The sequence below is a fragment of the Anolis carolinensis genome, unplaced genomic scaffold (genome assembly GCF_035594765.1).
Source record: "Anolis carolinensis isolate JA03-04 unplaced genomic scaffold, rAnoCar3.1.pri scaffold_11, whole genome shotgun sequence".
NCBI classification, from domain to species: Eukaryota; Metazoa; Chordata; class Lepidosauria; order Squamata; family Dactyloidae; genus Anolis; species Anolis carolinensis.
Genome location: NW_026943822.1, coordinates 14,096,348 through 14,108,547, shown reverse-complemented (window position 1 = coordinate 14,108,547; position 12,200 = coordinate 14,096,348). Strand labels below are relative to the sequence as shown.

General features: G+C 43.7%; 1 protein-coding gene across 4 annotated transcripts in view; it reads left to right on the top strand.

Annotated features, from left to right (window-relative positions):
- The window catches only part of adamtsl3 (ADAMTS like 3), a 175,000-nt gene that overhangs the window by 104,557 nt on the left and 58,243 nt on the right, over positions 1–12,200 (top strand). Inside the window, exon 16 of one of the 4 annotated variants that reach the window (XM_062963562.1) lies at positions 8,362–8,468. The exons of the other annotated variants lie outside the window; for them this stretch is intronic. Within the exon in view, the coding sequence (XP_062819632.1) occupies positions 8,362–8,365 (4 nt within the window). The 3' untranslated portion in view covers positions 8,366–8,468. Of the gene's footprint in view, positions 1–8,361; positions 8,469–12,200 lie in introns of those variants that run through there. 4 annotated transcript variants of the gene reach the window in all.

The following is a 12,200-nucleotide window of genomic DNA, read 5'->3' as shown; positions in this document are numbered from 1 at the left end:
AGGGGCTCTGCATGTACATTTGGGGATTTTCGTTCTCAAGAAATACTGATTTGGGATAGCCGGCCACATTTTTTTTAGAAGTATTTATTTATTTTATTTACAGTATTTATATTCCGCCCTTCTTTCTCACCTCGAAGGGGACTCAGGGCGGATCACATTATACACACATAGGGCAAACATTCAATGCCCATAAACACATCAAACAGAGACCGAGACAGACAGACGCAGAGGCAATTTAACCTTCTTCTGAGGGGATTTCGATTCTGGCCACAGGCAGGAGCAGCTGCTTCATCATCCACTGTGACGGCACTTCCTCATTCCAGGTCGTAAATTAGTTAAACTTGCTTCCCCACTTTTTTAATAAGTGGTACCTTATTTCCTACTTGATAGATGCAACTATCTTTCGGGTTGCTAGGTCAGCAACAAGCAGGGGCTATTTTTTATTTTTAATTGACAGGTGCTCACCCCGCCACGGGCTGGCCTCGAACTCATGACCTCATGGTCAGAGTGATTTATTGCAGCTGTTTACCAGCCTGCGCCACAGCCCGGCCCCTACTCATATCGTATGCTGTGTTTGTACTGAATAATGGTAGACATTTAAATAAAAAGCAAGCTGAACTGCCAGAAAACTCAAATGAGGTCAGTTTTCTTTCTCTAAATATTTAATGAGGTCAGTGTTCTTTCTACACATTAGAACACTTGTAACCCAGAAGTGTAGGATGTGGCTAGATGTCTCATATTTTTTCTTCCTCTGTCCTGTTCATCTTGGCAAGTACATATAAACAGGTGGGGAACAACATCGGACTCAAAGCTGCAATTGCTTTCTAAGCAGGTGTTATTGATCCGGCACTTTTATTTTGCCTCGCTGTTAAAAAGCAAACTGGGGCGAAGCTGCTGAGCTGGAATTCACTACTTTCAGATTTTTATTTTATCGGGCTTGTCTACACTGGTTCAATGACTCATATCTTTTAACTGCATTCAGTGCTTAGAAGCCTTGATTTCAGGAGCCAATGGCTTGGAGAAAGAAACTAAGATTTATGGTAGTGTAAAACAATTACCTTCAATGGGTCCTGGCTCAGGAGGGATAATCAAGCAGAAAACCCAGTCTCGTGAGAGATGCAAAAAGCAAAGTTTATTTTCACCATAGCTATGAGAAGGCAGAACAGCCATACACACCCACTTCAATGGTTCCGTACCATGCAATTGGCTGCTGCCCCGTGTGTCACAGTTAACAAAGAATATATATATATATTGGCTTATCTAAAATTGACCAATGGCTTAGGGTCTTCCTCACCTTCCACACCTTCTTTGGCATAAGTGATATGTCAAGGACAGAACGCCACAAGATTCAAAGTAACAGAGTTTATTAGATTACAGAACTCAAAAATGCCCGTAAAAACACAAGGGCCAGGCAGTTTTTGCCTTTAGGAGCAAAAAGGGACAAAAGTAAATGTTCAAAAGATAAACCGGATTAAACCGGAGTTTAATCCGGGTAAAAACAAACTGCTTGCTTCAGCCTAGGTATTAACAGAACGAAAGCCAAGGAACAAAAGATACAAAGAATGCAACTAATTGGCAGCAGATTCCTCTCTGCTGCCAGCACTGTGCTTAGAGTAACTTGCGTCGCTCCCACACACACACAGTAGACAGGATCTCCAACACGAGCAATTCAGCCAAGGATTGTAGAAGTAGAGTAGACCAGTTCCGTTCCGTAAATCAAAGCCAGAAGCAGACGTTTGTAGTTTTTCCAAGTCCAAGAAGGGGGGAAGACAAGCCGTGGTCAGTTCAGTCCGGGTTCTCAAAGCAGGAGATGGCGTCCGTCAGAAAGACGACGGAAGGTCAAGCTAATAAGAGTAAGCACAGGTTTGCACAAACAAATGCCCACACAATCCCTCCCGCCGTCTGACCCTGGATTTCAATCAACTTACGTCACAGCACAGGAAAGCACACAAGTCTTCAGGGAAGCGTCCCACACACACACGGATCCCAAGCGTTTGCCCAGATTACCTTGCCCGACGCAATTTGCAATTGCTCCCAAGCCCCATTTTATGCCAGTTACAAATCTTCATCACTGTCAGCTGTCCTCCTTAACCCGGGCGTTTCCTCATCACTTTCCTCGTCAGAGCTGGAACACCTCTGACTACGCCCAACAGCATCTCCAGCTGTGGATCCCGTCCCATCCCTCCAGCTAAGCCATGGGTCTAATCCTGAAGGTCCCCATTCATCTTCTGTCCCATCATGGCCAGTGGCCCCCAATTCCTCCCTTACCCGAGTCCAATCCATCTCATCCTCCTCTGAGCTAACCAGCCCTTCCTCCATTCTCTCCGTGAACCCTTCGAAAGACTCTTCGTCAGAGGGTGCTGCAAATATGTCTCGCAGTCTTTTTCTCTCTCGCTCCTCGAGAGTATCCGACTCTCGAGGAGTCTTACGCCCACGCCTGTCAGAAACAGAGCCACGAGGCTCAATCATAACACTATCCCCTCTCACAAAGGCCTCCTCCCCCGATGGCGGAGAAGTGGCAGTGATACCCTCCGCTATAGCACCACGACGACTAGAGGTATCAAGTTTCAACAGCGAACGATGAAAGACTGGATGGACCTTTAAACTAGACGGTAAACGCAAACGAAACGCAACAGAAGAAATCTTTTTAACGATAGGAAAGGGACCCAAATACCGAGGCGCAAACTTTCCCCCAGCCTGTTTAATATGTTTGGAAGATAACCACACCAAATCCCCTTCTTCCAACTCCTCCCCTGCCTGCCTGTGGCGGTCAGCCTGAGTCTTCTGCGTTGCCTTAGCTTCCAGCAGTAAGCGACGGGCAACATCATGCAATGCAGCCATTTCCGTAGAGCGGTACACAGGGTCCGAAGAGACCACATTGGTCGACGGCGCCACACCTCCCCGTGGGTGAAAACCATAAGTTAGCTCAAACGGCGTATGCTGACTAGATGTGTGCACCGCATTGTTGTAAGCAAATTCCGCCACCGGTAGCCACTTCACCCAAGCCGTGGGTTGATCTAAACAAAAACAACGCAGATATTGCTCTAAGAGCCCATTAACCCGTTCCGACTGTCCATCCGTTTGCGGATGAAAGGCTGAAGAAACGTTTAACTTAGTCCCCAAGCACTCATGGAAATGTTTCCAAAAGCGTGACACAAATTGCGGAGCCCTATCTGAAATAATCACCTCGGGTGCTCCGTGCAAACGATAGATGTGCTTAGTAAATAGTAAGGCCAACGTAGGGGCCGCCGGAATGGTTGAACAAGGAATAAAATGAGCCAGTTTACTAAATAAATCCACCACCACCCAAATACAAGTATAACCCCCAGACTTAGGCAAATCTGAAATGAAATCCATGGAAATGATTTGCCATGGCCTGTCCGGAACAGGTAAAGACGACAACAACCCTCTAGGGCGCCCAACAGGCGTCTTACTCTGCTGGCAAACGGCGCAGCTGTCACAAAAGCGCAGAATGTCTTGCCGCATCTTTGGCCACCAATAGCTCCTGGTAATGAGCTGCACGGTCTTGAATCTGCCAAAGTGCCCAGCCATGGGTTCGTCATGGTGGGCTCTAATCACCTCCAACCTGAGGGCCCCCACTGGTACGTAGACCTGCCCCCTGCGTACCAATACTCCGTCTTGATCTTGTAGATGCGGCAGTATGGTACGATTACCTGCTGAGAGCAGCATCAGTTGCTCCTGTGTCCACACATCATCCCTCTGAGCCTCAAGGATCTGGTCATGTAACCCGAGCTCATTATCTACAACACACAGAGAGGCAGTAGGCAAGATGGTCTGACATACAACCTGCTCATTGGTCTTAAACTCCGGCTTGCGGGATAAAGCATCGGCCCGCAAGTTTGCCTTCCCCTCTACGAACTGCACCTTGAAGTTAAACCTGGAGAAAAACAAAGCCCATCGGATTTGACGCTGGTTTAACTTCTTTGCTGTTTGCAAGTGCTCTAAATTCTTGTGATCAGATCTGACCACGATCTGGTGCCGTGCCCCTTCAAGCCAGTGCCGCCACACCTCAAACGCCACCTTAATCGCCAACAACTCCTTCTCCCATATGGTATAGTTCTGCTCGAAGGGTGTTAGTTGCCGCGAGTAAAATCCACAGGGACGCAAGGTCCCTGAGGAATCCTTCTGAGACAATACAGCCCCCAACGCGTAGCTAGAAGCGTCCGCTTCTACCACGAACGGTTTGTCAACATCAGGATGGGTTAGTATGTTGTCTGATTGAAAACTAGACTTAAGTTGTAGAAACGCCTCGTGAGCTTCCCGCCCCCACACAAATGGCTGTTTCTTGCGCAGAAGCTGCGTCAAAGGTACCGTGAGCTTTGCAAAATTCGGAATAAACTCCCGGTAGTAATTAGCAAAACCTAAGAACCTTTGTACATCCTTCTTAGTTTTCAGCTCCTGCCATGAGTTGACGGCGTCAACCTTATGTGGGTCCATTTTAAGTTCCCTACCTGACACTACATGACCTAGGAACTCCACTTCAGGCACATGAAAGACGCATTTGGAAGCCTTGGCGAAAAGCCCATTAGCCCGCAGTCGGTGCAGAACCTGCTTGACATGTTGACGATGTTCTTTTTCGTCCTTAGAAAAAATCAAGATATCATCCAAATAAATCACTAAAAATTGGTCAATTAGGTCCCTGAACACATCGTTCATGAACCTCTGGAAGACCGCAGGAGCATTACAAAGCCCAAAAGGCATGACTCGGAACTCGTGGCATCCGAAACACGTGTTAAATGCCGTCTTCCATTCATCCCCTTCCCGTATACGGATTAAGTTATAGGCCCCCCGCAGGTCAAGCTTGGTAAAGACCTTAGCCCCTTGCACCCTTGATAACAGTTCCGAGATTAAAGGGAGCGGGTACCTATCCCGAATGGTGTATTTGTTTAGGATCCGATAGTCGCAGACCAGCCTAAGTTCCCCAGTCTTTTTGGCTACAAAGAATACTGGTGCCGCAGTTGGAGAACTAGATGGGCGAATAAACCCCTTGGCTAAATTGTCATCTAAAAACTCCCGCAAAGCTTGCCTTTCCGGTACAGTCAAGGCATACAGCCTCCCTGCTGGCAGTTTCGCACCTTCTGCCAACTTGATGGCGCAATCATATGGCCTGTGCGGTGGTAATTTGTCCGCTTCTCTTTTACAAAATACATCAGAGAACTCCCCATACTCAGCAGGCACTCCCTCCATATCAGCATGAGTAACGTTTAGAGTGCAACAATCCTGCCTCTTTAAGATCACTTTACGTGTTGCCCAATCCACTTGTGGGTTTACTACAGCTAGCCAATCCATCCCCAGGATCACATCATATCTAGGCAAGCTCGTAATATCCCACACAAACGTTCCCGTTACTCCCTGCACCTCCCACGTTACTGCTGAGGTTTCCTGGTTAACCACCCCAGTCTCCAGCAGTCTCCCATCTGCTCCCTCCACCCACACGTCGCATGCCTTGCGCACTCTAGGAATGCCATGCTTCTTAGCAAACTCAATATCTACATAGGAGACCGTAGCTCCTGAGTCCAGCAGTGCCAGAGTAGAAACAAGTTCCCTTCCCCCAACAGATAATGTAATGGGTACGAAAACATGCTTCCTCCCCTCAGTTGACTGCTTGAGGAGCCCTAGTGCGTTGGACTCACGTCGCACTAGGGCTGGCCTTTTCCCGAAAGCTGGGAAGGTTTCACATTACAATTTTTGGCAAAATGCCCAGCATTCCCACAGTACAAACACAAGCCCAGCTGCCTCCTACGGCTCTTTTCCTCTGTAGACAGTTTTTTAAAGACCCCAAGCTCCATGGGCTCTTCCCCCATCACCACAGGTGCCCTGGTTACATGCATAGGTGGCGCACACATTGCTTTTGAGTGTTTACGAGCCTCGAACCTTGCGTCTAAACGCAACACCTTAGCTACTAGGGCGTCCCAGCTTTCAGCCGGCTCCAAGCGTGCTAATTCATCCTGGAGCATATCACTTAACCCGGCAGTAAATAAAAGCATGAATGCATCTTCCCCCCAATCCAGCTGGTGGCGATACAGGTTAAACTTATTTAAGTAATCCAAAACAGTCCCCTTTCCCTGTTTCAACCGATACAGAGCCCACCCAGCGTTCTCCGTGCGGAGAGGATCCCCAAAAGTATCAGTTAACAACCTTTTGAAATTATTCAAATTGTCCTTGACTGGGTCATTTCCCAAAATTAAATTAGTGGCCCATTGTCCTGCGGGACCGGTCAACAAACTCAAAATAAAAGCCACCTTGCTAGTGTCAGTAGGAAAAGCATGAGCACTGAGCTGAGAAAAATAAAGCTCCACTTGTGCCAAAAAGGTTGGCAACTTGCACCTGGTTCCGTCAAAGCGTTCAGGAGTCAAAACATGTCCTTTCACAGCAAAAGCTGTTTGGCTTAAGGCCGTTTGCAATTGGTCTACTTTGGCTCTTAACTCATCCATCGTCTTCCTGACGGGTTTATTGCTGCAATAAACTTTTTATGGGCGTCGGGCAATCTGTCAAGGACAGAACGCCACAAGATTCAAAGTAACAGAGTTTATTAGATTACAGAACTCAAAAATGCCCGTAAAAACACAAGGGCCAGGCAGTTTTTGCCTTTAGGAGCAAAAAGGGACAAAAGTAAATGTTCAAAAGATAAACCGGATTAAACCGGAGTTTAATCCGGGTAAAAACAAACTGCTTGCTTCAGCCTAGGTATTAACAGAACGAAAGCCAAGGAACAAAAGATACAAAGAATGCAACTAATTGGCAGCAGATTCCTCTCTGCTGCCAGCACTGTGCTTAGAGTAACTTGCGTCGCTCCCACACACACACAGTAGACAGGATCTCCAACACGAGCAATTCAGCCAAGGATTGTAGAAGTAGAGTAGACCAGTTCCGTTCCGTAAATCAAAGCCAGAAGCAGACGTTTGTAGTTTTTCCAAGTCCAAGAAGGGGGGAAGACAAGCCGTGGTCAGTTCAGTCCGGGTTCTCAAAGCAGGAGATGGCGTCCGTCAGAAAGACGACGGAAGGTCAAGCTAATAAGAGTAAGCACAGGTTTGCACAAACAAATGCCCACACAATCCCTCCCGCCGTCTGACCCTGGATTTCAATCAACTTACGTCACAGCACAGGAAAGCACACAAGTCTTCAGGGAAGCGTCCCACACACACACGGATCCCAAGCGTTTGCCCAGATTACCTTGCCCGACGCAATTTGCAATTGCTCCCAAGCCCCATTTTATGCCAGTTACAAATCTTCATCACTGTCAGCTGTCCTCCTTAACCCGGGCGTTTCCTCATCACTTTCCTCGTCAGAGCTGGAACACCTCTGACTACGCCCAACAGCATCTCCAGCTGTGGATCCCGTCCCATCCCTCCAGCTAAGCCATGGGTCTAATCCTGAAGGTCCCCATTCATCTTCTGTCCCATCATGGCCAGTGGCCCCCAATTCCTCCCTTACCCGAGTCCAATCCATCTCATCCTCCTCTGAGCTAACCAGCCCTTCCTCCATTCTCTCCGTGAACCCTTCGAAAGACTCTTCGTCAGAGGGTGCTGCAAATATGTCTCGCAGTCTTTTTCTCTCTCGCTCCTCGAGAGTATCCGACTCTCGAGGAGTCTTACGCCCACGCCTGTCAGAAACAGAGCCACGAGGCTCAATCATAACATGATATCTGTGACCTCACTTGTTGATTTCAAGCTAACTTTTGGTCTTGGAACTTTCTGGAGAAAGGCACCAGCTCACAGGAAGGGAGGGGCACATGCAGAGACAAAGCCACATAGGCAAAAGTTTACTATTTTCCATTCTATGATAATCTGGGATCAGATCCTCTCAAATGAGGCCCATTCGTGAATTTGCTGCTTTCTCTGTTGATAAAAAATGAAGGTACAGTGTTCCCTCACTTATCGCTGGGATTAGGTTCCATGATCACCCGCAATAAGTGAAAATCCGCGAAGTAGGGACACTATATTTATTTTAATATATATACATTATTTTAGTAGTTATACACTATTTTAAGTCTTTATCAACCAATCGTGTGTTGATAAATTGCCTCCTTCTCCTCTCGTTGTTGCTTGGCCTCCTTTTCTCTCCCTTCAGCTTCTCCTTCCTCCCTTCCTTAGGCTGTAATTTGTAATTTTTATGATTTGTAATAGTGTTTTAGAGTTTATTGAATAACCGCGAAACAGCGAATCCGCGAAAAGTGAACCGCGAAGTAGTGAGGGAACACTGTATTTCAATCACGGAGGCTTGGGCAAAGTGCTTTGAAAAGTTACACCGAGCTTCTTGTTCATCGTTTTTATCCTCTGTAATATTTCTCGTTCTCCTTCTCTATCTTGCTCTTCTCGGTGGCACCGTTCTTCTCAACAGCTGATGGCCCCCAGAGGCTGAAAAATCTACTTGTTTTGGACTACAGCTTCTAGAATCCCCAAGGCAGCATGATGGCTGGAGTGATCTGGGAGTTTTAGTCCAAAAAAGTAAGTTTCACAAACTCTGGTGACCTCTATTGCTTGCCGTTCCTCTGCGTGTCCATAGAATTACACCTTGCCAAGTGTCATTGTGAGTTAGAGAGTTCTTCTCGGCAGTTTCAGATGTCTATTGTGCCTCCAGAATTTGTTTTAATTTATAATAAAGAAAGGAAGTATAAATACAGCTGTGTTTCCGAAGCCCACAAAAATGGTGCATCAAGGCGACACGCTGAAGATAAAGCCTCCTGACCTTGTAAAATTCAAGGGCAAATTTTATGCCATGTGTGTTTGTTTTTATTTCAAAAGAGTGTTTGCTGAGCTAAGCCAAGGAAAACAGAGACTTAACCGTCTGGCGAAATGTGATGATAATTGATACCCATCCTTATAGTAGATGTTTCTCTCTCTTGTGCCTCCTTTATTTACCGGGGGATTTTCAGTAAGCCTTCCATTAACTAAGATCCCACATCCTTTTTTTCCTTTAATAAGCTTAAAGAAATTGAGACCTCTGCTGCTTTCTTCCCTTTTATAATCACTCGGAGGAAAAGTTTAGCAGCCTGAGATACTAATACCACAAAGGAAAAGAGAATAAATCCTCAATTACAAGTAATTTATAGAAATGAAAATTCAACTGTGATGACAAATCTTTGTACAGTAGAGTCTCACTTATCCAACGTAAATGGGCCAGCAGAACGTTGGATAAGCGAATATGTTGGATAATAAGGAGAGATTAAGGAAAAGCCTATTAAACATCAAATGAGGTTATGATTTTACAAATGAAGCACCAAAACATCATGTTATACAACAAATTTGACAGAAAAAGTAGTTCAGTACACAGTAATGTTATGTTGTAATTACTGTATTTACGAATTTAGAACCAAAATATCACGATGTATTGAAAACATTGACTACAAAAATGCGTTGGATAATCCAGAATGTTGGATAAGCGAGTCTTGGATAAGTGAGACTCTACTGTATTTGCATACATGATGACTAAAGAGAGATCCATATGAGAGTGGCAACTATATGACATACATTAAATTATTTGGAATTTGTAAGGTCCTTCATCTATTGAATTCAAGGTGGTAGACACTTGTCTTTCTAGTGATGCAGTATGAGGCCCCTTCTGCCATATAAAATCCAGATTATTTGTTTTGCACTGGATTATATGGCAGTGTAGACTCATATAATCCAATTCAAAGCAGATAGGATTATCTTCAATGATAATCCGGGTTATATGGCCATGTAGAGGGGTCCTGAGTAATTTCCACAAAGTCTTAGACCTTTTTCGGGAAGTGAAACCAAAAACATCCAAATACAGTAGAGTCTCGCTTATCCAACACTCGCTTATCCAACATTCTGGATTATCCAATGCATTTTTGTAGTCAATGTTTTCAATACATCGTGATATTTTGGTGCTAAATTCGTAAATACAGTAATTACTACATAGCATTACTGCTTATTGAACTACTTTTTCTGCCAAATTTGTTGTATAACATGATGTTTTGGTGCTTAATTTGTAAAATCATAACCTTATTTGATGTTTAATAGACTTTTCCTTAATCTCTCCTTATTATCCAACATATTCGCTTATCCAAGGTTCTGCCGGCCAGTTTACGTTGGATAAGTGAGACTCTACTGTAGCTTCAAAGTTCAGTATTGAATTGCAAATTGATTTTTTAAAATTTGTGTTAGAAGTGACTTGAGAACATACTGCAAGTCACTTCTGGTGTGAGAGAATTGGCTGTCTACAGAGATGTTGCCCAGGAGATGCCCAGATGTTTTAGCTGGGAGGCTTCTCTCATGTATATATTGTATTGATAATAATATTATGATGTAATACAATGTAATAATAATAATACACTATTATAATTGTATATTTATATTACATGTAATATTACTAATAATATTGCAATATAGTCGTAAAGTACAATATAATAATATATAATGCTTATATAGTGCTGTGGGGATGGAGATGTTTTTATTAAATAAATATATTATATATTATATTATATTATAACCGCTGCCACCAGTCTAGAGATGTTTTTATTTAAACACTGCCACCAATTATTAAAAATGTTTATAATGCGGCCACCAGATATAAAGGGGATTATCCACGCTTGCCACCACTATGGGAAGATGTAGCCACTAGCTACTTAGAGAGCAGACCTTTTAAATGTTGTTTTTCTTTCTCTTCTTATTTACTCTTGATGGTAATATATGTGTCAGAGACTGAAATGTTTGAAAGAACAATAACATGTTTATTCAGGTACAAAGCTTAATGGTTACAGTAACTTTCTCTTTAGAGGCACTTTAATTAACAGTTGCAAAGCTAGAATGAGGTGTTTCAAACTCTTTAAAACGTCACTTCTTTCTTTACTGCTTTTAAATCGCAGTCACCCTGTGAATTACAATTACAGATTATCTGTTCCTCATCAGGAGACAGACTACCTTAAAATAAGTCACCAAACTTATTTTAAATTGACTCAAGATAAGCAATTGAGCCTCCCTGATCCCTTCAACTTAGGGTCAGTCTTCCCTGTACCTCATCAGGGCACAGACTAACTGCTTCTTTTTTAAACCTGCACTTCTCCACCAAAACGGCAGTTGGCTCCGCCCACTTCTCCATGGCAACCAACTCTGAAGTGCAGAGATGCAATAACTGAAATATTGACTCTTTTAAAACCCAATTAAAACATAACATCTGTAAACTAAAAAAATCACACTTCATTACAAGTGCTAATATTGTTCTATACTAATAATATAATTTATTGTATGTATAAATAACTTGTAAGCCGCCCTGAGTCCTCTTTGGGGTGAGAAGGGCAGCATATAAATGTCTCTAATAAATAAATAAATAAATGTCCCCGCAAGCTAGAGCTGACAGATGGGAGCTCACCCCATCTTGTGGATTCGAGCCACCAACCTTCAGGTCAGCAACCCAACCTTCAGGTCAGCAGTTCAGCTGGCACAAGGGCTTAAGCGGCTGAGAGGGAAAAGGAAAGGGCCTGAAGCTGTTAGGAATTCTGGGAGTTGGAGTCTAAAACACCTGGAGGGCCAAAGTTGACCCATGCCTGGTTTAAACTGACTGTGCTTTACTATCTTGAAAGAAATGCCTGAATCCCATTGTCGGTGCCAACTGCAAACTTATATGATTCAGTCAACGGCATCTTGGATTTTGGATCCATCTTTAAATTTTATAAAAACTTGCATTTTTGGTGCTGTAACATTCCAGACACTAAATATGTAGCAGGAAAACCTCAATTACAATATAGGCCTGCTGTGTCAAGGGAAAACAATGCTCGGGATTCTGCCTCTCCTTCGTAAATGAATTTATTCTGTGGTTTAGACTTTCAGCAAAAGAATTCAAAGCTTCAAAAGAATTTATTGGGCATTATTTTTGGACACGCTTTTGTTTTCTGCTCCCCTATATTCACACTGCAGTCTGAATTGCTGCTGTACTGCTGTCGTATTTCAGTCCTTTTTTTTTCTTCAGTTGTGTCAAATACAGTAGAGTCTCACTTATCCAACATAAACGGGCCGGCAGAACGTTGGATAAGCGAATATGTTGGATAACAAGGAGGGATTAAGGAGAAGCCTATTAAAATAATAATACACTATTATAATTGTATATTTATATTATATATAATATTACTAATAATATTGAAGTATAGTCGTAAAGTACAATATAATACAGTAGAGTCTCACTTATCCAAGCTAAATGGGCCAGCAAAAGCTTGGATA